The sequence below is a fragment of the Apis florea genome, unplaced genomic scaffold, assembly GCF_048593485.1.
Source record: "Apis florea isolate Af1SG1 unplaced genomic scaffold, ASM4859348v1 contig_2350_pilon, whole genome shotgun sequence".
Classification (NCBI taxonomy): domain Eukaryota; kingdom Metazoa; phylum Arthropoda; class Insecta; order Hymenoptera; family Apidae; genus Apis; species Apis florea.
Window position 1 is genome coordinate 1,783,280 of NW_028256565.1, and position 27,906 is coordinate 1,811,185.

At 20.9% G+C, this 27,906-nt stretch overlaps 7 protein-coding genes across 10 annotated transcripts; 3 read left to right on the top strand and 4 right to left on the bottom strand.

Annotated features, from left to right (window-relative positions):
• Nucleotides 1–438: 438 nt before the first annotated feature.
• Nucleotides 439–8,355, bottom strand: garnet (adaptor-related protein complex 3, delta 1 subunit-like garnet). 2 transcript variants are annotated; one of them, XM_086905019.1, is made up of 15 exons: nucleotides 8,088–8,355; nucleotides 7,877–7,972; nucleotides 7,657–7,785; nucleotides 6,905–7,315; nucleotides 6,399–6,472; nucleotides 5,995–6,065; nucleotides 5,622–5,895; nucleotides 5,318–5,545; nucleotides 5,080–5,242; nucleotides 4,620–4,802; nucleotides 3,944–4,328; nucleotides 3,604–3,872; nucleotides 2,916–3,488; nucleotides 2,322–2,747; nucleotides 439–2,211 (listed from the first exon to the last, which is right to left on the bottom strand). In XM_086905019.1, exons 1-15 carry the CDS (start codon nucleotides 8,181–8,183, stop codon nucleotides 2,119–2,121), a joined length of 3,471 nt encoding a protein of 1,156 aa, XP_086761145.1. In that variant the 5' UTR covers nucleotides 8,184–8,355; the 3' UTR covers nucleotides 439–2,118. The 2 variants fall into 2 exon arrangements, with proteins under 2 accessions (XP_086761145.1, XP_003696565.2); XM_003696517.4 differs by having other exon boundaries at nucleotides 5,622–6,065.
• Nucleotides 8,356–8,987: 632 nt separating this feature from the next.
• LOC100870751 (uncharacterized) lies at nucleotides 8,988–12,244 on the top strand. Of its 2 annotated transcripts, none has more exons than XM_086905021.1 (3): nucleotides 8,988–9,279; nucleotides 9,689–10,033; nucleotides 10,102–12,244. In XM_086905021.1, the coding sequence occupies exons 2-3, from the start codon at nucleotides 9,731–9,733 to the stop codon at nucleotides 12,043–12,045; spliced, it is 2,247 nt and encodes a 748-aa protein (XP_086761147.1). In that variant the 5' UTR covers nucleotides 8,988–9,279; nucleotides 9,689–9,730; the 3' UTR covers nucleotides 12,046–12,244. The 2 variants fall into 2 exon arrangements, with proteins under 2 accessions (XP_086761147.1, XP_031774116.1); XM_031918256.2 differs by having other exon boundaries at nucleotides 9,153–9,259.
• Nucleotides 12,245–13,899: 1,655 nt separating this feature from the next.
• On the bottom strand, nucleotides 13,900–15,622 carry LOC100870995 (uncharacterized). Its single transcript, XM_003696522.4, has 5 exons — nucleotides 15,552–15,622; nucleotides 15,190–15,265; nucleotides 14,877–15,068; nucleotides 14,595–14,782; nucleotides 13,900–14,246 (listed from the first exon to the last, which is right to left on the bottom strand). The coding sequence occupies exons 2-5, from the start codon at nucleotides 15,262–15,264 to the stop codon at nucleotides 14,069–14,071; spliced, it is 633 nt and encodes a 210-aa protein (XP_003696570.2). The 5' UTR covers nucleotide 15,265; nucleotides 15,552–15,622; the 3' UTR covers nucleotides 13,900–14,068.
• Nucleotides 15,552–17,160, top strand: BORCS7 (BLOC-1 related complex subunit 7). Of its 2 annotated transcripts, none has more exons than XM_003696338.4 (3): nucleotides 15,552–15,804; nucleotides 16,003–16,276; nucleotides 16,380–17,160. In XM_003696338.4, the coding sequence occupies exons 2-3, from the start codon at nucleotides 16,139–16,141 to the stop codon at nucleotides 16,557–16,559; spliced, it is 318 nt and encodes a 105-aa protein (XP_003696386.1). In that variant the 5' UTR covers nucleotides 15,552–15,804; nucleotides 16,003–16,138; the 3' UTR covers nucleotides 16,560–17,160. The 2 variants fall into 2 exon arrangements, with proteins under 2 accessions (XP_003696386.1, XP_086761149.1); XM_086905023.1 differs by having other exon boundaries at nucleotides 15,770–15,871.
• A 31-nt stretch (nucleotides 17,161–17,191) lies between these two features.
• LOC100871117 (ubiquitin thioesterase otubain-like) lies at nucleotides 17,192–19,059 on the bottom strand. Its single transcript, XM_012490677.3, has 5 exons — nucleotides 18,737–19,059; nucleotides 18,618–18,670; nucleotides 18,020–18,319; nucleotides 17,719–17,919; nucleotides 17,192–17,588 (listed from the first exon to the last, which is right to left on the bottom strand). Exons 1-5 carry the CDS (start codon nucleotides 18,777–18,779, stop codon nucleotides 17,391–17,393), a joined length of 795 nt encoding a protein of 264 aa, XP_012346131.2. The 5' UTR covers nucleotides 18,780–19,059; the 3' UTR covers nucleotides 17,192–17,390.
• A 110-nt stretch (nucleotides 19,060–19,169) lies between these two features.
• PolE4 (DNA polymerase epsilon subunit 4) lies at nucleotides 19,170–20,730 on the top strand. Its single transcript, XM_031918311.2, has 2 exons — nucleotides 19,170–19,906; nucleotides 20,262–20,730. Exons 1-2 carry the CDS (start codon nucleotides 19,658–19,660, stop codon nucleotides 20,400–20,402), a joined length of 390 nt encoding a protein of 129 aa, XP_031774171.1. The 5' UTR covers nucleotides 19,170–19,657; the 3' UTR covers nucleotides 20,403–20,730.
• A 3,005-nt stretch (nucleotides 20,731–23,735) lies between these two features.
• LOC100871238 (uncharacterized) lies at nucleotides 23,736–27,444 on the bottom strand. Its single transcript, XM_012490836.3, has 6 exons — nucleotides 27,149–27,444; nucleotides 25,239–26,770; nucleotides 24,692–25,133; nucleotides 24,330–24,545; nucleotides 24,021–24,250; nucleotides 23,736–23,942 (listed from the first exon to the last, which is right to left on the bottom strand). The coding sequence occupies exons 2-6, from the start codon at nucleotides 26,756–26,758 to the stop codon at nucleotides 23,816–23,818; spliced, it is 2,535 nt and encodes an 844-aa protein (XP_012346290.3). The 5' UTR covers nucleotides 26,759–26,770; nucleotides 27,149–27,444; the 3' UTR covers nucleotides 23,736–23,815.
• Nucleotides 27,445–27,906: the final 462 nt, after the last annotated feature.

Genomic DNA, 27,906 nt, shown 5'->3' on the forward strand with positions numbered 1-27,906 from the left:
AAATTCTTTTAATTAAAATATGTGCGAAATAAAATTGAAAAATAAAATTCAAAGAAACAATTTAATACAGTCTATATTCGAATTGTTGCTTTATTTTTTCATGCTAATCTCTAACCCCAATCAATCATTATTAGTGATTACCATTAATTATTACTGATTACGATTAGACTACATGTAGTCACATAATGATAGAATCAATTAGTAAATAATCATCTAATAATTGTTAATTGAACACTTCGCTAATCACAAATTAATGTATTAAACTTGATAAAAAAATGATATATTAAAAAAGAATTAACTTTTATTTATAAATTTAGATTAAATTTCAATTTTAAACATATTTAAATATTTAAAAAATATATATATAAAGTCAAAATTAAAAATAATTTACATGAGATTTTTTTTCTTTTTATAAGAAAAAATTATTTACATAAAATATATTTTCAAAGATAAAATCTATTTTTCTTTATATATCAAGTACAAAGAGTAAGACAATTTTTATGAATAAGTTTAACAGATTATTATTCGTAGAAACGAATATTATAAACATCAGTATACATAAACTATAATTAATGTAAAACATGATATCAATAATTTTCTCAAATCAATATGTTATATATTTAATATTATTTATGTATAAATGCAAAAAGGAAACAAAAAATTATTTGGCTTAAATATATCTTTATACTGTTATGTTTCAAGGACGAAGTTGTTACTGATTAATCATTTTTGGCACAGTAAATGTCATTATAACAAAATTTATGTTTCATGAAAATTTATGATTTCAAATAATATAATAAAAAATTAAGTAATTTAAAAATTTACACAAGAAAAAATATTTAAAGCAAGAAGTTTAGAAGTAAAATTTTAATATTTATATTATTGATACGTAATAGTTCTATTTCTCATTGTTTACATTGTTTAAATGCTGAAGGATTAATTTCAATTTTTATAAATCATTTACTGGCATTTAACATTAATGTTTTCAATGATTCATTAGTATTTATTTGTTCTTCATGACTTTAAATGATAAATAAATCATTGAATGTTAATGAGGAGCAATGTATAATTAAATTATTTCTTATAGAACATTTTTTTCATATAAATGAAATTGATTTTTGGAAGATATTTAAAATAAAGATATTGTTTATCAGCATACAAGTATTAGCTATTTACATTTGGTGTTCCACATGTTACTGTATTGCGTATTTATATGCTTATCATAAATTCTTATATGTATTAAATTATTGATATTACAAAGTCATTACATGCAGAAAGTATATATTCCGCTGAGAAACATCGATGTACATTCACACGAGTCGCGAGTATCCATGATGTATTTTACAGTTCAATCAGAAGTTCAACAATGTAATGATATTAATCTTTAATAACATAAAATTGAAGATATCAGCGTATAAGTAGTTAATTTTTAAAAATATGTATAATTTTCATAATTCATTACAATATTTTACAGATGAATATCCTTATAAATAATATTTCACATAATAACTTTATCATGCTTTACTTTGGCAAGATAATGTAATATTTCAATGCTATGAATTATATAAACATGTTTTATTCATATTTATATAAAACAAAGATCAATTTTTAAAAAATTGTTAAATAATAATATTTACATATAGTAAATTGTACAAAGAACTTTTTATTACTTAAGAAATGATGAAATTAATTAAAATAAATATTTAATTTTATCACTACTATCTTATTATTGCACTTTAATTTATAAATTGAAATTACACATAAATAAAACAAACTACTTTCATTCTGATGTCTTCAATTCCCAATAATAAATCTCTTTCCCTCTCTTGAAACGTTATCTTACACACATATTATGTGTGATATTTATACATATACATGTATTTCTTTACATGCATATACTTAAAATTTGTTTACCTAAATTAAATTTAAAAAGTTTAGATAAGATTTTTTTTCTGAAAAAATTCGATAAGTTTGCAAAGATGATTTCCATAGCCATTATTTTATATATAATGAATACTATTAAAATTTCATTTTACTATTGAGTTATGCAATGAGCATGATTGTAATGAATAAGGATAGGACTCGTAAAATACGGAAAAATTTCAATTTAAATTTATATTATGTCAGGATCCTTAAAATTTCGTCTCCAATTCCTGACAATAACGTGTTATTGTCACCTTTACCTTCAATTACCAAATTTCTTGATGATTTCTATAAAAAAAATTTTATTATATCTTTTTTAAAATCATTAATAATATAAAATAATATAAAATATAAAATAAAATAATTAAATTTTAAAAGATAAAATATGTTTTACTTACATTACATTTTAATAAAAGGCACACATGATGTCCCTTCAAAGAATGTCCATATAAAGATGCAGTATCATTGATTTGTTCCACAAGTGTAAGATTACACTTATTACAAATTAAATTTAAAATAATATCAAAATCTTGAGAAAGAATAATTTCTTTTTTAACTTTATATATAAGTTGACCACTTTTAAGTAATTCTGTTAATATATCCTTATGTGAAAGGTGACCGACCATGAATTTACCGCACGTTAAATGTATAGTAAAATCAAGTTTTTCTTGCAATGTACTTTCTTTGCTTTCTAACATATACGTAAGTGTGCCTCTCAACCTCTGAGCAAATGTTACATCTGAGATTAAAATAGTAAACTGTGTTTCTTTAGTAATTTGTGGAGGCAATTGGAATGGCAGTTTTATACCAAATTCATCTCCAGTCTAAAAGAATCATATATTTATTAAAACAGATTCTTTATTTTACTATTATAACAAAAAATATAAATGCATAATAAGAAATAATAATTATAAAAAGAAAAAAGAGAATAATAAATTCTGAAAATATATAATTTTTTTTTGTTTAAAATTTGTTGTGTATATTTAACTTACATTTCTCAATAATCTCAAGGATGATGTATCTGGAACATCAAAAACTAATTCCTTTACAGGCTTTTGACAATTATTTGTAATGAGTATTGATGCAATTAATTTGTTTGATTCATGAGGAATTTGTTTTAATTTGTACATTATAGATAGTATTTTATTATTAGCTAATTCTTCATATGAAGTAAGTGGCTCTAAAATTGTATTATCCTCAGAATTTGTAAAATTATATCTTAAATCTGGTAATATTTCTTTAGATGGTGTTGAGATTCCAGCTGTTTCTTCATAATCTGAAGATTTTTTTGAAGATTCTTTTTTACTTTTAGATTTCTTTGATTTTCGATGTTTTGAGTTTTCATCTGTTTTTTTATATTTCTCTTGACTTTTTGATTTTTTGCGTTTAGTATCTTTACACTCTGATTCTTTTTCACTGAAAACTTCAGAATATTCATTAGTAACAGGTGGTTGAATATTTTCCGAAGGAGTATTATTTTCCAACCACATATCAGTAAGTTCTAATTGATTGTCATAGCATTTATCTTTAACTTCTTTAATCTTTTTTTTAGATTTTTTATGTCCCTATAAAATACAATAAAATAAAATAATATTTAATTGTGGGATAAAAATTTCTTTGTTAAAAAAAAGTTTATATTTAATATATTACAACTTTAAACAAAAAGAGACAAAATATTACTTTTTCTTTTTTCTTTCCTTTAGATTCAGTAATTTCTTGATTCAAATTATTTTCAATAACCCTATGTTCTAAGACAGGTAATCTTTCATCATCTCTCAAAGGTAAATCTAAATTAATATTTAAAGCTCTATGTGGATCATTTATATCCACTTGATCATAATCATCGCTGTCACTTAATTCTGCACCTGGTGGTAATTCACCTATTCCAGTATTCACTACTTGAATAGGATAAATATCATCATGCTCATCTTCTGAAGCAGGCTTCTTATCTGAAAATTTCATTTTTACAATTTAATATTTTATAATGATTATGAATTATACATACAAAATTTTAACATACTTTTCTTAGATTTTTTCTTTTTCTTGTCATGTATTTTATATCTTTTATGATTATTTGTAATTTTTAAAGAAATTGGAATATCTAACTCTGCTACAGGAATGTTTTCAAATTCCTCATAAATATTTGATGAATTATGATATGATGTGGAATTTTTAAATGTGCCTTTCAAATAATGTGGATTATTTTGTTGTTCCAATTTTCTAGCTTCACGGCGTTTTTCAAGTTCTTCTGCTGATGGTTCATTAAATTCACGTTTAGAATAGGAATCATTAATTTTCTCTGTCTTAATGAAAATATCATTCATATCTAAATCTTCTGAATCTGAACTTTCTGATGGTGGATCATTGATCCATGAATCTAAATCCAAATCTTCAGGAATTGGCACCTAAAAAAATTAAGATTATACATATAAGTAATTTTACATTTTTTTATTATTGTTAGAAATAAAAAAAACAAACATCTTCTTAATACTTATCTAAACATTATATTTATAATATATTTAATGAAAAAGACAAAAAAAATCAAAACGTAGAAAATTAATTACCAATTACTAATTATAACAATTCAATTTTATTATAATATATATATATATTCTTAGAAAGAAAATATTTGTAATAATAAAATTATGTAAAAAATATATATATATATGTAATACATATATATATATGATTAATACCTTTCTTTGTGCTTTTGGAGCAACAGGATTAAGTTCTCCTTCAAATGTTTCCATTAACTCTTGTGCTAAACCAGGATTTTCTTTTAAACACTCAAGTAAAACTAATGCAGAACTAGATCTTTCTTGTACTTCTAAATCTCCACTGCACACAAAAGCAGCTATTTTATCTTTCAATGCAAAAATCTATAAAATATAAAACAAATATGTCATAATTCTGAAGAAAATATTCAATATTTAAAATTTTTCAATATTTAATATAATTAATATAATATGCTAATATTTATAAAAAATATTAAATAGAATAAATTATTGATTAAAAAATTATTTATTACAGATTATTTATTATTATTGATTACAAACTAAAATTATATAATAAAAATGAAGTAACTATTGAAATAATAATAATATTTACAAAATATTATTTACAAAAACAATAATAAAGTAATATAATATATCATACCTGTTCCATAATTTCTATATCTTTATCTTTTTCAGCCTTACATAATGTTGCTGTTGCAAGTTTTAAAATGTTATGAACATAAACAGCTTGAATATGCCCTGGTAAACTAGAAGCTTGTGATCGTAACATTGACTGTAATGTTGCTATAGGATCTTCTAGTTCACTATTAATAGAATGTATTATCAATTATATTTTAAATAGAAAATTAATATGAATAAAAAGTTGTTTCACAAAATACCTAGAAAACTCTCCACAAATCCATGCAGCAGCATATAAAACTTCAGACATTGTTGCTCTTGGTTGACCTGTTAGAAGATATGAATTTTCTAACAATAAGGCACATTGTTGAACTGCATATTTTCGTATAGCTTGTACACGAATTGCTACATCAAGTAATTGAGTTGCTACTAATGGTCCATGTTTGGTACCTTCCATTCTTGTAAGTTCAACCAATACAGATATGTACCTATAAATATAGATAAATATTATACAAATATAAATAAAATATTTGTTAATAATTATAGATTTGATGATTATTTTACCATTCAAAATAAGTAACAAATTGATAATTATTTTGTGAACAAATCTGAATAATTTTTGAAAGTAATTCGTCTCTATAAGCAGTGCCTTCAGCTTTATCCATATGAACCATTAATTTTTTAACAATTTCCATTAAATTTTTCTTTGAAACCATTCCATATAGTAGATCCAAGGCACGCAATCTTATACTTTCATCTTTATCATCCAAGCATTGCATTATAAGATCTTTATGAGCTTGTACACTTTTTGGATGAGTTTTCAAAATTTTCGACATTGCTAACAATCCCAAATATTTTAAATTTTGATCAGAATCTTCTATCAATATTCTCAATTTTTGAACACATAACTGTATTGAATCAGAATGATTTGGCATACCAGATGAAATTGAAATTAATACAGCTATTACGGTATTTATACATTCATATAGTAGAGACATTGCAGATGTACTAAAAATTAATAATATCATATGATTAATTTCAAATTACAAAATTACAATAATATCATATATAACTATTATATAAAATTATATAATTAATAATTTTAAAGAATAATTTTAAACAAAATACAATAAATTAATAAATTAATAATAAATTATATAGTTTATTTTTTTACATTTTTTATCATTATTTTACAAAATATGACTACAACAAAATATAAATAAAAAATATTAAAAGACAATAAATATCTAAATTTTTCACATTGAGAGCAATAAATATTAAACTAGCAATAAACAAACAAAATAATATATTTGCTTATATAGACAAAAATACATGAAATACCTGTGTATCAAATTTGTAAGGGGTTCTATTAATTTTTTGCCAAGCCTAGGTTCTAGTGGTGTCAATGCGCCAAACTGGAAATATAATTGCAATCTAAGAAATATAATAATATTTAACACATGAATATTTCTAAACATGTAATTGGTATAACATGTAAATCATAAATACATATTAGAAATAAAAATAAGCTACTAAAAATGCAAATACAACTAATATCTATAATTTACTATATTTTATTAATAAAAAAATAATCAACTAATATGAAAACCTTGAAATCAGGTCAATTAGTGGTTGAGTGAGTCGCCGACCCATTTTTGGCTCAATCAGTGTTATAGTGGAGAACTGAGCATGTGAAACAAGACCAATATTATTTGGCTCATGTTAAATGTATATGTATACATATATATTCATGTATACAAATATTTATTAATTACAACAATGAGCCTATGTCATTAATCTGTTTCACTTTATTAATATAAGAATTTTTCAAATTAATATTTACTTACCAGTTTGATAATTTTTATTAACATCCAATTGTTAGTAGATGTTGTCATGAGTTTGAAAAAAACAGGTGCTAAACTTAAATAGTTTTTTGGATTTTTTCTTGCTAATTCACAAACTACATTAACAGCAGCACTTTGTACACCACTATCTGGATCTTCTAATTTTTCTTTCAATCTAGGAAAAGCAGGCCTTAAAGCCTCTGGAAATCGTAAGAAAACTTTGTACATCATCAGCACTGCTTTTTTGCGTAGATATGGTTTTGTAGACGTTAATAATGTCATTATATCATTAACTAAATCACGTGCAAGATCTGAACTTATAAAACAAGAGAGACCACTCAGAGCCAAACCAGCATCATACTGATTTTGACTATTTAAATCTTTACGAATCATATTTGTAGTTAACATCAAAAGCTGTAATAAATCAAAAATTTGTATTTGTTAAAATCAATTTCATTATAAACTCAAAATTTTTAGAAACCTGACAAATCTTCTTTGTCATAACAGAAGTTACAAAGTAATTGAATTATTTACTTGCATACAAAATAAAGTATTACTTTTACAAATATCTTTTTGTGTTAAATGTAATATAAGAAATATCAATTTAATAAACATATATAATTAAAAAAAATCTTTCATATACATCTTCTACTATAATTTTTATAAAAAATAAAATTTGAAATGAAATATGTTAAAATACTTATCAGATTTCTTTGAAATTTAAATTTTATGTCAATTTCCAAATAATATCATACTTCTGTATCTGCATGAAAACTTTGACTTGCCGCCAAATATCCAATTCGTTTATATGTAAATTTTGCAGATGACATCACTTCAATTATATTGAAACCAGCCCAACTAATATCATAGCCTAACATTTGAAGCTAAACAAATTAAAATATAATATATTAATAATAAAATTATATATTATCTTGCAATGTGTATATTGATAAACTGTATAAATCTATAACTTACATATGTTAGCTTTGCTACAGCATTTGCTTTCACTGCAACATTATCTTGTCGTAATTCTTGTTTAATTTCTTCTATACACTGTGCAATATATTTTGCCTATAATAATACATTAACATATATTATAGATAAAAATTTATATTAATGGTTCGAATAAGGTTATGTCCTTATAATAAATCTTAAAATAATATATAACGCATAATTATAAATTTACCTCATTTTCTTTATTGTTTCTAATTCCACGTACTAAATCGGTCAGATTTTTATCGAACATACGTTCAAAATTTCCTTTTACTTTGCGTAGAGCCATAATGGCATTTAAAAAATAAATATATTTCCAATAATGCCTAAAATCTTGTTTTCTACATCCGCCTAATATTCCGACTTAATCGGATAATTTGCTTCGATTGCATTACCGTATGTTAGAAATCTCAAACTTCAATCACAGTCTTACATTTACATTTTTTGACAGATCGGCGGATAAGAAAGTTCCACGAGAAAGTCAAACCTAAGAATTATCACAAATAGACAAACCACTCAACAATTGATTTATCATATATAAAATTCCCAAATTTTGTAAAATTATAAATCTGCTAGTTACAAGCTTTTTCTTTCGATTGGCTATCTAATACAAAAATATAAAATACATAAAATGATTTTATACTTATGCCGAGTTTAAAATGAAAAATGTATATTTATTTCATAAAAAATTAAAAAAAAAAAATTAAAAAAAATTTAATATCAATAAAAAGTCTCTTTATTAATAATGCATAAATTTATAAGAAATATATTAATAAAATATTTTATAATTAACATTTAATTTATAATATAAAATCACTTACTAACAAAGGTAAATTAAATATCAATTTAAAATTAAATATAAATAAAAAAAATATAATATTTTTTAAATATTTTGTTATATTATCTTGTAAAAATTATATCTAAATTATGTTATATAGTTGCATTCTATACATGAAATAAATGTTATCAATATCGAAGTATATATGCATGTACATATAAACTTTCTTTGTATTGACCCATCTAACAGTCCACTAAGTCTCTAGATTCCTCATTTTGTGCGTTCATTTCAGATTGCTCTCAACTTTTGTAGTACATCTTTGGGAATACATAGGGAAGCCATTAAACAAAGAAATAGAGAAGTATTAAACTTTTTCATAGGAAAATAACGCAAGAACGAATAATATATAATTAAACGTGTGACATTGCTCTTAAACATACAGTGAAAATTTTATAAAAACTGTGTTTGATAAAATTTTAAGAGATAAAATTTATTCAAAGAAACTTCAATGTATTCACCTGGGCATCACTGTTAAAGCATTATCTCAACATCGTGGCATGATTTCGCGGTGCATAAAAGATCCGAAGGTTGAGAACCTCTCATTTTTGTATGTTAATTTTTTTTTTATTTTAAAAAATAAGTTTTTTTTAAATAAAATATTTTCATCTTTTATATACATTCTAATTTTTTATTACATATATATTATGGAATATGTACTAATGCTTCTCAACACTTTTTATCACAATGTTTTTAAACTCTATAATAAATTTATAATAAATTTTTATTTTTTATTATCAATAACATATTGATTACAATATTGTTATTTATATATTAAGTAAAATTTTTAAATAAATACTATATATATTTAAATTTGAATTTAATAAAAATCCAATATGTTATAAAATATTTTTTTCTTATTAAAAAACAATTTAAAATCAAAAAATAAAAACTGTTTTATTAAAAATATATATTTATGTAGAAATTATTAAATAATATAATTCTTATGGATTTTTCAGGAAGTATATTAAAGATAAATTGCTTTCTACTTGTAATAAATAATGACAGAATATTTTGATTTACCACTTAATATGGACAGAATATGTAGAATTTGCCTTACAGAAGGTACTAATTTATCGCCTATTTTTTGTACGGATCAAGAAGTGAATGATTTTTCGGCTCTTCCTCAAAAGATACAAGTTTGTGGATCAATAGAAATTCATGAACAAGATGGATTACCTTCATTAATTTGTGATATTTGTATTTATAAAGCAAGTGTTGCTCATGAATTTAGACAACAATGTCAACATTCTGATGCCAAATTACGAATGTATTATAATAAACCATCTAAAATTACTATTGTGGTAAATATATGATATATTAATATTTTATATTATGTAGTAAATATAAACAATAAATTTAAATATTTTAGGATACATATACACAAACTGAATCTGAGATAAGAACATTGTTATCTAAAGAACAAATTAATCAAGAAAATTATTTTGTAAAAGAGGAAATGCAAGTAGCATCAAATTCTCAAGAATATGTACAAACTAATGATTCATATTGTAGAGATGAATCCAACTTAAGCACCAGCCAAATTGATATGCAAAATGAGAAACTTTTTATTTGTTCTATTGGATTTGAAGGAGCTAAAGAAATTGAAAAAGAATCAGAAAATAATATACATGAGACATCTCTTACACAAGAAATCAACAATGATATTTCTGAAACTATAAATATGCAAAATAAACCAGAAGAAAATCAAGATATCAATCAAAATTCAGAGGAAGATGATAGAAAACAAGAAGTGGAATTTTTTGATGAAAATATATTAAATGATAATGTTAAAGAAGAAGAAGAAGTTGTGCAGAAACGTACTTCTACTAGAAAAGTAAAATCAGTGCCTAATAAAACTTATAGTGAAGATGAAATTCATGATAATTATTATGACTCAAGTAATGATGGTGAAGATTCTGGAGAATTAAAATTTAAATGTAAAGTATGTGCAAAATGTTATAGCACACAAAGAGGTTTAAAAAAACATTCCCTTGTTCATGAAAAGAAACATAAATGCAATATTTGTTCAAAAATGTTTTATAGATTGGAGAATATGGAAAATCATAAAAAAATACATGCATCAAAACCACTTGCATGTCAATTATGTCATGCATGCTTTTCTAAACCTCAAAGTCTTGTACGTCACCTAAAATCTCATACAGAAAAAGTAAATAATATGATTAAACAAATTAGTACAGATGAACAAAAAGACAACAAGGAACCAAAAAAAGAAATGAAATTTGAAGATGATACAGATGATGAAAATGGTACTGTAAATGAAGTTTATGATTTTGAAAATGCACCTGAGTTGTACAAATGTGAAATTTGTAGCCAATATTGTTCTTCATTAAAAAATCTGAAAAGGCATAGTCTTGTACATGGAGATAAAAAATATTCCTGTACTGTATGTAAAAAATGGTTTTTTAGGCCCGATACATTAAAAAAACATGCAGAAAAACATGGTCATGGATTATTAGATAATTTAGTAGATGATAATAAATTTTTTGATTCTGATGATGATTCTTTCCCAAGTACTACTCAAAATACTTTACAAGAAAATGAAAATGTTAAAAAAGAAGAAAGTGATGAAGATGATTCTGGTGAATATAAATGTCAACATTGTGATAAAATTATGGCAACAAAAAAAGGTCTTAGACGTCATGTATCAATGCATAAACCAAAAGCTGAACCAGTTACTTGTGAAATCTGTGGAAAGGTATGTGCTAGTCAAGCTCGTCTTGTTCTTCATCAAAGGACACATAAACCAAAAGAGAAGGTTCCAAGAGAATATTTGTGTCACATTTGTAGTAAGGTGTATCCAAGTAATTCTTCTTTAACGTATCATATGAGAACTCATACTGGTATTAAACCACATGTGTGTAAAACTTGTAATAGTGGATTTACTACAACAACCAGTTTAGCAAATCATATTAGAATTCATACAGGTGATAAACCATTTGTTTGTCATGTATGCAGTGCTGCATTTGCTGTGAGTTCAGCTTTTAGACGACACTTGACTCGACATACTGGAGAAGCAAATTATTTGTGTAAAACATGTGGCAAAGCATTCAAAAGACTAAGTACTTTAAAAGAACATACTTATACTCATTCTGGTGAAAAACCATATGTGTGTAAAACTTGTGGAGCTGCTTATAGCCATAGTGGTAGTTTGTTTGCACATCAGAAACGTTGTCGAGCTCAATATGGAGAGATGGTTGTAGATGAACATCATCATACAGTTGCTCACCATATTCATGTAAATAATGTGCAATCCGCAGTACGATCACTTGCTGTGATAGGACAAATGTTTTAATAAATAAGTTTCATTATATCAAAAAAACAATGGTTTTGCTTGTGCATTATAATAAATTATATATATATAAATTAATATATATATATAAATACATTGAAATGTGCTATGATTTATAATATATATAAGATATGTATACAAAATTATTGTAGAAATCGTGCACTTATGTAAATATATAAACAGCTTTTTTTACTAAAGAAAATTTATTTAGATATTCATATATTTAGAAACTCTGCAGATTAATGTTTTATTGCAAAATTTATTTCTTCATTTAAATAATGATTATTGTGAATATCTTTTAATTATATATGATTTTTTTTTTAAGTTTAACCTAATATTCATAATTATAAAGATATAATTGTACAATTTAAATATATTAATAAATACATTATTTATTTAGAGTGTCCCAAAATCATATTAAAGATAAAGATAGATGAATTTCTTATATTAAAAGAAAATAATGAGTTTCAAATAATTTTTAATATAAATTAATTATTAATATAAAAATAACAATTGATAAATTTTAAAAAAAAATATTAAAAATTTTGGCCTATAGCAAGCATATAAAAAACTTTTGGCAAGATCTATTCAAATTTCAATAATTAAATATATATTCATATATATATACATAAATAAAATATATTTTAGCATTAAAGATAATTTCAATAGTTTTAATCTATTTTATAAATATTTATATATGTCTAATATCAATGTTACAACATCAATGAATTATAATTATTATGTTTAAATCTTAATTTTTTAAATTTTTGTGTAATAATTTTTTAAATTCTTTAAATAAATTCAGCAAAAATTTTTTTATTTTCTATCATGATTTTGGAACACTATATATAAACTAAATATGTAATTATTTAAATAATTTTTTTATATGCAAAAAATTGAATAAAAGTAAAAAATTTATATATTTTATATATCACTTACAATTTTTCGTTTTTTTTTTAAATTGAAGTAAGAAATTTATTATATTAATATTGGCAGTATTATAATTTTGTATAAAAAATTAAAAATTTTTTGTACTCATGTATATATTATACAATTACTTAAAATATTTTATTATTTATTTTATTCCATTATATGAAAAAATACATTTAACAATCATATATTAAAAAAATAAGTATGCATTAGTAAATTAATCGCACATTTTACTTTGAATTTCATGAAAATGTAAAACATAAAAAAATTGTATAAATTGATAGCCAATATTTACGAAAGTAAAAATTTTATTAAAAATTGTCCAATATAAATTATTTACATTTTATTTCTACATAAATTATTTCTATTTAATTCAGAAAATATTATATCATAATTGCAATGCATATTAATTTTTAATAATATAGAATATTCTAAAGATAAATTTATTAATATCTTTATTATTATTACACACAAACAATTAATATATATTATATATTATTTAAATATATATTATATATAGATTATTAAATTTATACATATATTCGTTCATTTGAATCATACAACAATTCATTTAATATTAATTGTATATTATATGATAATTATTACAAAATATTATATCTTTATATCTTTATAAAATTTATTTTATATATTTGATAATACGTAATCGTATTTAAAGTATATAAATAATAATATATTGTGCCATTAAAATAGATAATAATAATAGAAATTTAAAAAATTCTTTTTATTATTTAAAATTTTATTTTTTTTACCTTGTGTTAATATAAAAAATATTAAATTTTTTATATTCAATATTCAAATTAATTATTTCAATAACTATTGAATCAAATATATATAAATATATAATAAATAAATGCTGAACTTTGTTTAATTATTTATTTATGTAAGAAATTCAATAATAGTATAAAATTAATAAAAAATTACTTTCTTATTTATTTATTACATAATTAATACAATCATAATTTAAATCAATTTAGTTATAAATAATATTATATTTTTTGAAATGAAGTACTAAATAACAAGCATTAAAACAATAATTAACATACAAAATTGAAATAAATATTATAAAGATTTTATTTTATTTCTCTTGATCTGATTCTCTTTGTCTTTTCTTTTTAAGCAATTCATAACGACGCCAAATAGAAGCTCGGGTTCGTTTTAAAACTTTTGCTAAATCTGCATATTTTCGCTTCTGATCAAGGTTTGCATTATGTTCTAAATAATTCAAAATCATTTTATCCTCTTCTGGATGAAACCTTTATATATTAAACATAATATTAATATAATATATAATAATAATAATAATAATATACAAAATAAATAAGCATTATATTATTAAATGTATAAAATAAATTTTGTAAAATCTGAATTATATTATTTTTAATCAAATAAAAAGCATTCAATATATAAAAAAAATATTTTATTATAAGTATTTTTATTTTTGATATAAAAAATATGAATTTCTTTTTTATATAATATTTAATAAAATATTATACAATATTAATAAATATTAAATAAATTACGTAATATAAAAATAAGATTTGTTATATAATAAAAATAAAAATGTATATCATTATTTAATACAAAAATGTTTTCTACATTACCTTCTTTGAAAATTATTTGTATATAAATTTCTAAATCTATGATATACACTATATAAAGTTCTATTTGGCAAGCCATCAGCTAAAAATTGTACAAATTTTCTTCTTTGTTTTTTACTGCGAATATATGTTTTATTTCCTTCTCTTAAGAGTAAAAATGGTTCAACTTTTTTAGAATCCCATTTATGCAACTGTGTAACAATATTTTTAATTTTATCATAATAAAAATTTTTTTAATAAATTTTATTGAAAACATTATAAACATATAATATTTGTTGAACAAACCTTACAAAATTCTTTCCAATTATTAGTAATTATTTTATCTTCTACTGAATCATAACATCCTTTTTTGATAAATGTTATTTGTTTAAATCTTTCTATTTCTTCATTTTTTGGAGGACGAGATCCTGCTCTAGTTTCAATTTCATGTTGTGGTAACACAGGATTTTTTAATTCTACATTTAATCCTTTTAAATGCTATAATAAAAAAATTTGTATAATTACTTTAACCTAATATAACATATTAATGATTTAAGATTATTAACATATTAATTTTAAAAATTTTTATATATTGCAACATCTATTATAAATACATTACTTGTGTATCTTCTTTGCAAAGTTTATTTGCTTCTTTAATTTGTTGTACAATTAAATTGACATCATCAATACTCATTTCTGAAATTTATATTTCAATAATAAATGCTCATATATACATATATATATACATATATATATTATATGTATGTATATATCGAAAATTATAATAGTATAAGTATTTATTTTTTTTTTTTTCAAAAGTGTTTTTCTTCGTTTCGTGTTATTTTTATAAATTTTAAAGTCATTAAATAATATTCAAAATATACGTAATTTATAGGTTAACTTCTACAAAATTTTTATTATATATATATTATATGTAATATAGTTTAAATTAGATTTATATACTATATTTAATATACTATATTTGTCAAGTCGAGTTATTGAAAATAAACAAAACAAAATAATCAATCTAGGGAAATTCAGTCGATTCAATTAATAAAATTGAAACTATGAAATAAAAAGATATCTTCCTGCGTATAAGTTTATTCGCAAGATTCAAGATTAAATATAAACATAATGCAATAATTTCGAACAATAAAATAACGAATCCAAATTAATCCAAATTAGTCAGTGTCTGTAATATTGGATAATAAGCCTATTCTATATCTAGTTTGTGGTAATATTTATCAGCTGATTTTATCATTATTTTGATTATTGTATCTTAAATGTCATATTTATTTGTTGTATGTGTAATATAATTTATTTGTTTACATGCAATTTTTTATTAAAAAAGAATTTTAATAAATAAGATTCCAATATATTATTAATTTTTAAATATTATTTTTATTATTAAATCTATAATTAATGATTACAGATAGTAAAAAATTATAATATTTACACAAATTTAATACATGTGGTAATAGTTGTCAAAATGAAGATATGAACTTAAATTAATTATAATAAATTAAAATTATTTATTAATTTTAAAAATTAATAAATACTTATACACTATGGCTTCAGCTTCAAGTACAAGTGCTCGAAGTTTATTTGTTGAATCAAAAATGAGATTAGCTGATAGAGTACAAGTTAATGTGAACAATATTGCATCTCTTGCCAGACAAATACAAAGAGGTTCAAAAAGTAGCGAAGTAAAATTTCATTATATAATTTTTTAATAATTCTATTATTCTATTATTTAAATATATAATTATATAAATATTATTTTTCTTTATAATTAAAATATTTTTCTAGATAATAATGCATAGTGCAAAAAATTTTGCACAGCAAGAACATGGTGTAGAGATTGCAGAAGCTAATCTAAAAAAAATTGCTCTTATAACTACTCATTTAGAATATCAAATAGAATCTATTAACAGAAGTTTTATGACTTTAGAAGAAGTTACTGAACAAGTACGTGCTATGCAAAGATAAATTATAAAAGATAAATATTTACCATAATTTTATTTATAATATATACTTAATGATATATTTTGTATTTTTATATTATATTATTATTATTACTAATATTATTAATATATTACTATTATATTATAAATATATTTTAATTATATATAATATTGTATTATTAGTACTAATGAAACAAATTAATCTATTGAAATTCAGCTTATATAATTGTATATATATTTTATAATTATTGTTTCTTAAATATATAAATAAGATTATTATATAATTTATATAATAGAGTTCAATTTTATGAATATTTGTATAGTATTGTAAAATATTGTTTACTTAACATTTATCTTTAATTTGTAATAAAATTTTATTAATTATTATATATTATATTATATTTCATAATTATTATAATAAAAATATATCATTCTTGTAATATGTATAGTAAAAATTTTATATATATATTATATATTATATTTCAAATTAAAATATAAATATTCAAGATTTATTAATATAATAATTTATATTGATACAATAATATATACAAAAATTATGTTAAATTTTGTTATTTATTTAATGCATTTAATAAACTTATAATAAACTTATAAATTATAAAGATCAATTAGAATTTATTATTTAAAAATAAACAATTATTTTTACATAAAATTTCATAATTTTATTGAATATTCTATAATACTTAAATTAATTACTTACAATTATAACGTATATTTAACCAAACTTCCAAAAATTTTATGAAATTTAATTACATACATAAGATATAATTTGCTAAATAATTGATCTTTGTCATGAGATTTTTTTAAAAAATTGTATGTAAATTTAATGTATCATTTATCAAGGATATAGAATATCATAATGACCAGGACGATATAATAAATGAACAGCAGGAGTAGCACCTTCAGGGAAATCATGTGCTGTTACTTCAGTTCCTGCACCTCGATCCATATAACGAACACGTACTCCAGTTCCTAAAGCAGTACTCATAGCTATGATGTGAATGTGATCAGATTCTTTGTACATTGGTTCTACTTCCTATAAAAATAATTTAGTCAATATTAATCAAAAAGTAAGAGATATTAAAATTTTCTGGAAAATTTTAATAATCATAATATTTTATATACATTTTTTTCTTTATCATAAATAACAATATAATAATACTTACTTGACGACAAAATTCTGAAACAGTACGTTCCCCTTCAATAAAATGCTGATAAAAATCAGCTTCTCGTCGTAATTGACCAGAAGTAATTAATCTAAGATATACAACAACATAATCAGAACAACCTTGTTCATTGAAAAGTTTATGTAATTCAATATAACTTGATTCTGCATCTTCTCCTACTTTATCAATTACATCCATAAACTATAATACAAAAAATGAAACATTTATTTCTGTAAATTTAAAGAAATAAAAAAACAAATCATAAACTTATTATTTATAATTTATAACAATACATATTTACCGTATCATGAAAATCTTCAACTGTAAATTGAGGAAAACCTAATGCTACCAAATTATCTTTACTTTTTAATGCAAGTTCTCGAAATTTTTCATATTCATCTTTATTTCCAATTAACTTTTCAAGATATGCATAACTAAAAGCTCTAAAAAAGCAATTTCCATCAGGTCTAGTTCTCCTAATATATGAATATTTTTGACCTAATGCTTTAGCTTTTGATAAATATACTTCATCTTCAGAATATTCACGTTCCAAACTTTTTATAGATTCTTTTTCTCCAACTAAAGCAATAGATTCAGAAATCTGGAAAATAATTTCATAATTTTATTTATAAATATAAAATAAAGAAATAAAGATCAAATATTAAATTACAATATTTATATTTGAATTATAATTATATTTTAATTACATATAATCTAGAATATAATAAGATAATCAAATAAATAAATGATTTAGATCAAAAAAACAAAAAATAAGAACGGAAATTAATGACAAGTATTGAAACCTCGTAAACAAAGATATATAATTTTTCAATTTAAGTATTATTTGATAATCAAGTGAAAAAGAATAAATTTATACAGTAATGATAATATATATTAACCTCCATTTCGATTCGCCTTTGTTGTTGAAGAATCAACTCATCTTGATTGACATCTGTAATAAAACAAATATGATAAGTTATATGTTCATTCTTTTGAATTTTAATTTATATTTGTGAACCTGTATTTTCTGTTAATTGTTCTTTGCAAGATTTCTCTTCCATATTTCAAGAGGTTTTCATAAATTTTGAAACGACTGTCAAATTATCAGTCGTAAATAAAAGCCCAATGTCCATGTGGAAATTGAAAAGACATCTACCGTTGTATTAAAATGTTTTAGATTGGTAACTATATCTTCTGATAGTTATAGCATAGTACATAATTCTTTAACGGAATAGATTTTTAAATTTCTTCTTTATGTTATATATTATGATTAAATTCATTAAAATAAAATTGTAGAGAAAAAAATATTCTTTTCTCTTTAAAACCATGTCAAAGTATATTATTGAAAATTTCATATTCTACCACTAGAATATCATGTTATCACTAGATTAATATAACCCGCCAAATGTTAAATACAATATAAAATTAAATATAATATAAAATTATGTGAACATTTAATTTTTTGTTTTTGATATAATTAAAAATTAAAAATTCTGGAATCATTATATATTATATATTATATATTATGAATATATAATGATAACCTAAAAGAAAAATAAGATTAATTATTCAAATTCTTATCGTTGAAATTTATAACTTTCAAATATTATTTAATGTTAATTATATTAATTTAAATTAATCATATTTAATTTTATAAGAATATAAATTAATATAAAATAATACTTTATAATAACTTATAAGAATTTAGAAATTTAAGTATTACATTTTTATACATATAATATTATTTTAAATAGTATTGGAATTTAAAGATATAAATAAAGTATAAATAATATAATTTTAAATATTAATAAATTAAAAACATTTGTTCCTCTAACAAAATGATTTTTAGTATGCGTTATTAAATAATCGAATTATATTATTAAAATTTTATCATTAAATTCAAAATTATCACTAATTTTGTAACTGTTGAAATTTTAAAATGAAATCAATATGTATAAACATGGCACATTTTGAAGAGGAAGGAAGTGTAAGTGACAAAGAATTAAATGAAAGTAGTACAGGAAAAGAAAATTCTCAAGAAGAAATTGAAAATAATGCTCGTATTGATGAGGAACAAAAGGAAAAATTAGTAAAATTACCATTAGGTAGAATAAAAACAATAATAAAAATGGATCCTGAAGTACATATGGTTAACCAAGAGGCTGTTTTTTTAATTACAAAATCTACGGTAATTATATTTATTTATTTACGGAATATTAATATAATATTGTTTTTATCTTAAAGTAATTGCAAAATATTAAAATAATTAATCATCTTTTAACAATGTTTAAAAATCTTTTAACATCTTTTAAATTATAAATATAATAAAATTATTTTCCAATTTATATTTAATTTATATTTTTTATTTTTATAAACAGTTAAACAAATTATATTATATTATATCATATATATTAATATATAATATATAATATTATGGAAATTGTAATATGTAGTATATAGTCTATTTTGATATTTACTAAATGAACTAATTTTTATAATAAATGTTTTATATCTCAATTATTAAATTTTATTTTATATTACAGGAACTTTTTATTGATTCTCTTGCTAAAGAATCATATAAATATACAGCACAAATGAAAAAAAAGACAATACAAAAGAGAGATGTAGAAAGTGCAATTAATAATATTGATGCACTTGTATTTTTAGAAGGAATGTTAGATTAAAATTTAATGAGATGTTTAACTTTTTTATGTTTTAATATAATAATAATATTATAATAATATTATCTTTTTATTTTTTTTTAATATAATAATATTATAATATTGCATTGAAAAAGAATTATATATATATATATATATTTTATTTATGTGTAAATATATTTTAAATTTTCCATATTTAACATAAAGGAATATAAAACAGTTTAGCTTACTATTAAAAAATGAAAAATAAATATATTATATTTTATAATTTATAGAAATTAAGGATATAATTATGAGTATAATAAAATTCATATGTTTTTTATATACATAAATTAAAATTTTATTAAATTTATTAAGTTTAATATTTAATTAATTAAACATATTTATATTTCACATAACAGAAATGTTTTTTTATATATTTATACTAAAATGTTAACATCCATTTAAGATATATTTTAACATCAATTTTATTGTAAAACTCATTTAATACAATTATATAATTTCATCTGCATGTACAAAGAATTGCATAATTTTATTATTATACAAATATTCAAATAAGATTTATAATATTATACATATGAATATATATAATATATATTTTATTAATATATATATTTATATTTTTAAAATATTTTCACATTATTTTATTAAATATTTCTAGGTTATCTGTAATGTATCTTCTATAAAGGATAAAATTTGTACATTGCAATTATTTTTAATTTTCATTTTTCATTATTCATTTTTAATTGTTGTAATTTGTATATTACAAAAATCAAATTATTTAAAGTATTATCTTATATAAAGTATTAAAAAATATTCTTTATGTGGAAAAGAATATTTAAAAATTTTTTATCTAATACTTATAAATAACATAGAAAGGAAAAATCAGTCTTATTTCATACATGTCAATTATTTAGTTTTTATTTTACAATAACTTAAAAATAGAATTATTAAAGGAAAATATTTAAACTTTTTCATTCTTATTGAAAATAAATAACATTGCATTTATTTATAAGTTATTATGTTACAAAAAGAATTCAATAATAGTTTAAATTGTCAATTCTGATTTTTCAAAATATTTTAATTAATTCGTTTAATTAATTAAATTATCTAATTAATACTTTATAATAAAAAATTGTTATACATATATATATATATATAACAATAAAAAAAAATATATATATTTTTTAAAATACTTATCATAATGTTTAATAAAAATTATATGAATTTTCATATTGGTTAAATGTGTTATTATGAACATTTCTATCCGTAATTTTGTTTAAAAATTTTTTAAGTTAAAAATCATAAATTAAAAAATGTAAAAAATATGATTATTAAAATTTTATTACAAATAACAAATTTTTATTAAATATTTCAAAATAAAATATTACAAATTACAAAATATTTCATTTAATATCTACTAGTACACATATAGTTTTAATATAAAATTTAGTAAATAAATTAAATAAAAATTAAAAAAATTAAAATAAGCAACAAATTATATTATTTTATTTTAAAAATATTTCTGGATTTTATCTTGGAATAAACATTTATATATTTATAAAAACATTTATTATGAAATTAAATGAGATAATTTATCATGAATCAAACGAAATAATCCTTGTTTCAATTTTATTAGATAAAATCAATGATCATTTATAGTATTTTTTCATTTATAATATTTATAGTATTTTTTATCAGTTTGCTAATTTTTCATACATATAATAATATTTTAAATATGTACTACATATATACTACTAGTAAAATTTTATTGTTACTACATTTAATAATAAGATAGCATATTTTTTTATATTGAATTTATAAATTCAATCATATATTTTTAGCTAGTTTATGATTAAATTATATTATTTAAAATATTTTGAAATCAAGTGATCAGAATGTACATTAATATATTAACTTATACTAATTTATATAATTTATAATTAATACTAATTTTTTTCAGAATATCTTCTACTAATTTTTCTAGCAATTAAAAAATGATAAAAATATATTTTTTTTCAGAATAATAATAATAAAAATAATAAAAATAATAAAAATTAATATTTATAAAAAATTGTATCAAGCAATTCAAATAATGATTTTAGAAGTAAAATCTTTCCAAATCTTTCCAAATCTTTCCAAAAATTTAAAAAAATATTCTTAATAAAAACATATTTAATTTTAATTTATATTAATATATCTCTGTCACCTAATTGTATTTTTATCCTTGAATCTTTTTTTATATTATTTAAAAAAAATTTCTTTAAATATTTATTTCATTAATAATAAAAATAAAACAAAAAAATGTTTAGTATTCAAAAATTATAAATAATTTTTTATATGTAAAGTTTAAAGTTTAAAATTGAAAAAAATTATGATAAAAACTTTGCAATTTTTATCATAAATATTTCATTAAACAAATACATTTTTCATTATAAATGAAATAATGTAAATTTTTGACTTCTATAAAATATTTTATTACATTAATCATGTGTATTTAATTATAAAAAACAAAAAACTTAAAACATAAAATTTGTTAAATTTATAATAAAAAAAATTGTTTAATATTTATATTACATGGTTATGTCATTTTATAAATATTAGCTTAATAATAGTTTACTGAAATAAACATTCAAAGCAATTTAAAAAAGATTTTGAATTCTTTTCATTGCTTTTAGTTTCTTTAAATTTTCAAAAATTATTGAAATAACTTACTGTAACTATATTTTGCATACTATATTAAAATGGTATAACATTAATATAATATTTGAGTATTATATTTCAGTTGAATTGAAAGATTATTTATATTTTCATAAGAATTGAAATTATTATTTTTTATATATTTTTGTTTTTCTTAATATAATCTACAATTGATAAATTCTATATTTATAAATATAATGATTGTGAAAATGATTTGTATATAGGGTTATTATTTCATATGGATTAAAAATTAATCCTTACTTTTGAAATTTTAATTCATAATACATTTTAACATTTTAGTAGGATTGCAATTTTTTATATTTTAACATACATTAAATATGTATATTTTATTAATCTTAAGATAGTATAAGTTGATTTCATATATAAATTAATAATTAAAATATTTGTTTTAAACAATTTTTCTAACATTAAACAAATGTTATCTAGTTATTAAATAAATTGTAATTTGCAATTGCATTTTTGTATAAATATATACATTTGTTAGAAATAAATTTTCATTGCAATAAATAAAAAAATATTTTTGGTAACAAAAATTATGTAAATATTCTTTTTTTAAGTTCATTCTAATATGATTTCAATGTTGTGCTAGAGTTAATGAATATTATTTATATTTATATGAAGGAAAGAATATAAGAATTCATTATGGTACTATATATATTACTGTATAATTATACATGACGAATGCTAAAAGATTAGGAAGTAACTTGCCATATTTTTTACTTCTTGCGTTTAGTTTTACGTCGCTTACAGTCTCCTCTAAAAGAACTTTGATCTGGTGAACTTGAATTTCCGGTTTTGCTGTGATTGTATAAATTATTTAAAAAGTCTTCAAAGTCTGCTTCACTATTTAATGTGAATAATTATTTATTATATATTATTAAAAATCATAAAATATTTATGAATTTAATAAAATTTTAGTACCTGGTATTCGGATCTATTTGTTGACGCCTTTTACTATTATTGGGCGTTTGTGACGGTGGTCGTTGACCTAAGACAATTCTATACTGAACACTATGTGTATTTGCTCTTAGGTGTTTTAAATTACCAGCTTGACAAGCTGCCCAATCAGTAACATCATATACTGCTCCTTCCATACAGGCATAATAATGCCAAAGAAAACCCATTAAACGAGACTCTGCCCAGATATCTCCCTAAGTTAATTTATATAAAATAATTTACAAAATTATTCAATATATTGTTTCTATATATATATATTTTTTTGATAATTACTTCTTTTGCACTATGACGTATTTTACATTGAGCACAAAATCGTGCTGCATAACAAGGACGTTGTGTTGGAATTCTTTTATGCCTCAAACCACAATTTGTACATCTAATTGTATTTGCTGCCTGTTCCATCTTTCTATGAAGTTGAGAAAGTAAATCACTTAATACACCCCAAGCTGCTTCAACTTGTCTAGTTTGATCAAATGCTTGTCTGCGTTCCTAAAAAATATTAAAAATACAACAAAATTATAATGAAAATAATAAAAATGAATTATGAATATTATGAAAATATCAATTTTTCAGAAGTATATATAGTAAACATATATATGTATATATATATATATATATATAAAAATATACAATACCGGTTCACCAATTATGTCAAATGCATGTACAAGTATTTTGAATGCTTCTTCTGCACCAGGCTGATTATTTTTATCTGGATGAACCAAAAAAGCCTGCCTTTTATAATACTTTTTAATATCATCATCTGAACATGTTGGTGTAACACCAAGTATACTATAAGGATCTTTTCCTTTACACGCTAATAATCTTTTCATAGCTTCTTCACCTGTACTAGGTAATGCAATATTGGCTTCAAGACCGCCATGTATCCAATTACTATTTTCTTCTTTTTCTTCATTTTTAGTTTTTATTTTACGCCAAAATGCAAATTTACTATTACCAAACCAGTTATCCAATTGCTTACCAACAATATTTAAAATACGAATTTTTGAAAATGTTATAGCCATATAAACCCATGAGTATTTTAAATATAATATAGTGTGATACCATCCACATTTTGCACTATAATGTAAATATATATGATCTGATTACTCAAATTATATAAAATATATTAAAATAGTAAATACAGAAATATAAATATAAAATATAATATTTTGTATTACTTACAGTAAAATCATAAGATTAGCGCTCATACTAACTACATCAGATACTAAATGTAGCAACCAATGAAATATTTTTAAACCAATTTTAATCCAATGACTGGCATATTTATTTAGATTTTTATACAAATCTTTGACTGGTGATTCTTTATTTTCTCTTCTTCGATTTCTTTGAGCTTTTTTGATTTGTTGTGTTTTTTCAGTCTGAAAACGTTTTGAGTTTTTTTCTTTGGTTGCTTTTTTTTCTTCTTTATTCATTTTATTTACAATTTGTTGATTTTTTTCTATTTTTTCAGGAGAAATAGTTTGACTGGAAGCATTTATTATGTTTAAATTATTATTTATTTGAATAGGACGTTTAAGAATATTTCCAGTAGATTTGGGATTATTATTTTGAATTTTTGAATTATTAAGTGTTTCTCCTTTTTCTATTTTTTTAGACATTTTAGAAACTTTTTTTTTTTCAAATTGATTTGATCTATCAAAAGTATTTATTTCATGAGTTTCAGTTGTTGAACCAAGATTATCTAATGATACCCAACGTCTTGGAAGATTCGAATTATTTTTTTCTAGAATTTTTCGTGGTATTTGCATTTTTGGAGAATTATGATCATCACTTCCAGATGAATTTTGTCTCTTTAATGTTGTAGATTTAGATTTATTCTTTGAATTTTTATTAGAGATTTTTTTATTTACAGATTCTGTTTTAGGTTTTATAGATTGAATTGTTAAAGGTGATGGAGGTGTTGGAGCAGATTTTGTTAGAACATCAGAATAAGAAGGCCGCATAGGTTTTACTTCTGCTACAGCACGAGGTTTTTTGTGTTGAGAATCAGTTGAATTTCTAGGTAATTCTTCAGGATCTCTAATATCTACATTTGATTGTACTACTGAAGTTACATTTGAAGATCCACCAAAAGGACTATATGTTCCAGATTGATTTGGTACCCAATTACCAACTAAATTTTCAATTAATTGTTTTCCATTAAAATTTTGAGTTGGTAATTCAGGTGGTATATTCATATGTTGATCATTAAAAAGACCATATTCTCGATCAATCATATTTTGATTTCTATAAGATATATTTGATAGTTGACATTGTTCTGCCATAATTTGTGAAGCATTTCCATAAATCACATTAATATAATTGCCTCCTCCAACATCTATAGTACCAATTAAATCATTATTTTCATTTATACCTAAATGATTTACTCCTGTTTGGGATGGAAAATAGATTGAATCTGTTGGAGAATCATAATTAGATATATCTTGCATATAAAGAGGAGCACCCATTGGAGACATGGATTGCATTGTGGGTAAATTAGAATGAGGAGATTGACTAGTAATATAATGTCTTGTTTGATTTGAAGAATAATTTCCCCAATTATGAGATGTAGTTTGTTGTGAATTTACACCAAATTGAACGTAATGACCATTAGAACTTTCTAAGTCTGAAGTCATAGCTTCTATGATTTTATCTAAAGACATACGTTTAAAGCCAGAAGATGACTGTTGTTGTTCTGCCATATTGTGATGTTTCTTTAAAAAAAAAAAAAGAAAACATTATTTGAAATATATACAGATAAATAGTAAAAAAAAGATAAAATATTATAGCAAAATTATTTTATTAAGCATAAACTTTCTTTATTTTGTCAAAAAAGGAAATTATATGTGATAAATTGAATTTTATTTTTCTTTAAAAAAAAAAAAAAAGATAAAAATGAATAACTTAAAATCGTTTGTACATTGCATACAAAGGAAGAAATATACATAAGACGAAAATATCTAGAAGGAAACAAAAAAAATTTAATTTAAATTATTAATAATCAAATGAAATGATTTTAAATAATTCAATAACCTAAAGCAAAAGTTTTTATTTCGTAAAATCATGTTAAAATATAACGATATAATGCTTACATTTGTTGGCAAGTATATCCATTTACATTATACTCAAAATAAATGGTTTCTTAACATATTGCAAACAAAATATTATATGCAAGTGACATATACAATTTTAAAGTATATACCATGCGGTTAATACAAAATCAGTCACTGTATTTCGTGGTCCGCACTACCAGCAGATTCATAAACGGATCATATAAATAGTTTTCTTTCTGTATACATACAACCATGTATATAATATTGTTATGAAAAGTTCCTAGATAAACGGATATGTTCAATTACTGAATCGTTATGGCTTCGATATATAGAATCTGAAAATAATTTTCATTAAGAAACTTTTACTTTCTTTATATTATATTTTGTTATTTATTTCGCTGAAAATAATTAAATTCATAATTATATAATAATTTTATAATTTTAATACTTTAGTTATTTTTACTGTTATTTTACTACATAGTTTTATTAAGAAATAATACAATCATAACATTTATTGTTAAAATACAAGTTATCAATATTATTTTTTAATTTGCAATTGATGATAAAGTTATAAATAACTATATAATCTTATTATTTGATATTTATTGACTTTATACATAGACAAAGTATAATATAGACCCAACATTCAATGCATTTTTTTCCTTGCCTTGAGATATATATATATATAAGAGATATAAAATAGAACTCTTTCTTTACTATTTTCGTATTATTCTCAATTGTTACCAATTTGATTTAAAATAAAATTAATAATAATTGGAATTGAAACTAAATTTCAA

What these genes read in the sequence shown, in the direction of transcription:
- LOC100871238 (XM_012490836.3), bottom strand. Translation starts at nt 26,758, where the DNA reads ATGGCAGAACAACAACAGTCATCTTCTGGCTTTAAACGTATGTCTTTA. An exon ending in TACGTCATAGTGCAAAAGAA is followed by an intron (nt 24,251 to 24,329) that starts GTAATTATCAAA and finishes AAATTAACTTAG; the next exon opens with GGAGATATCTGGGCAGAGTC. An exon ending in CAAATAGATCCGAATACCAG is followed by an intron (nt 23,943 to 24,020) that starts GTACTAAAATTT and finishes CACATTAAATAG; the next exon opens with TGAAGCAGACTTTGAAGACT.
- PolE4 (XM_031918311.2), top strand. Translation starts at nt 19,658, where the DNA reads ATGAAATCAATATGTATAAACATGGCACATTTTGAAGAGGAAGGAAGT. An exon ending in TTTTAATTACAAAATCTACG is followed by an intron (nt 19,907 to 20,261) that starts GTAATTATATTT and finishes TTTATATTACAG; the next exon opens with GAACTTTTTATTGATTCTCT.
- BORCS7 (XM_003696338.4), top strand. Translation starts at nt 16,139, where the DNA reads ATGGCTTCAGCTTCAAGTACAAGTGCTCGAAGTTTATTTGTTGAATCA. An exon ending in GAGGTTCAAAAAGTAGCGAA is followed by an intron (nt 16,277 to 16,379) that starts GTAAAATTTCAT and finishes ATATTTTTCTAG; the next exon opens with ATAATAATGCATAGTGCAAA.
- LOC100871117 (XM_012490677.3), bottom strand. Translation starts at nt 18,779, where the DNA reads ATGGAAGAGAAATCTTGCAAAGAACAATTAACAGAAAATACAG. An exon ending in ACAATTAACAGAAAATACAG is followed by an intron (nt 18,671 to 18,736) that starts GTTCACAAATAT and finishes GTTTTATTACAG; the next exon opens with ATGTCAATCAAGATGAGTTG. An exon ending in AAAGGCGAATCGAAATGGAG is followed by an intron (nt 18,320 to 18,617) that starts GTTAATATATAT and finishes ATTATTTTCCAG; the next exon opens with ATTTCTGAATCTATTGCTTT.
- LOC100870995 (XM_003696522.4), bottom strand. Translation starts at nt 15,264, where the DNA reads ATGAGTATTGATGATGTCAATTTAATTGTACAACAAATTAAAGAAGCA. An exon ending in TTTGCAAAGAAGATACACAA is followed by an intron (nt 15,069 to 15,189) that starts GTAATGTATTTA and finishes TTTTTATTATAG; the next exon opens with CATTTAAAAGGATTAAATGT. An exon ending in ATTGGAAAGAATTTTGTAAG is followed by an intron (nt 14,783 to 14,876) that starts GTTTGTTCAACA and finishes ATTGTTACACAG; the next exon opens with TTGCATAAATGGGATTCTAA.
- garnet (XM_003696517.4), bottom strand. Translation starts at nt 8,183, where the DNA reads ATGGCTCTACGCAAAGTAAAAGGAAATTTTGAACGTATGTTCGATAAA. An exon ending in ATTTGTGGAGAGTTTTCTAG is followed by an intron (nt 5,243 to 5,317) that starts GTATTTTGTGAA and finishes TTCTATTAATAG; the next exon opens with TGAACTAGAAGATCCTATAG. An exon ending in CTCCAAAAGCACAAAGAAAG is followed by an intron (nt 4,329 to 4,619) that starts GTATTAATCATA and finishes TAATTTTTTTAG; the next exon opens with GTGCCAATTCCTGAAGATTT.
- LOC100870751 (XM_086905021.1), top strand. Translation starts at nt 9,731, where the DNA reads ATGACAGAATATTTTGATTTACCACTTAATATGGACAGAATATGTAGA. An exon ending in CATCTAAAATTACTATTGTG is followed by an intron (nt 10,034 to 10,101) that starts GTAAATATATGA and finishes TAAATATTTTAG; the next exon opens with GATACATATACACAAACTGA.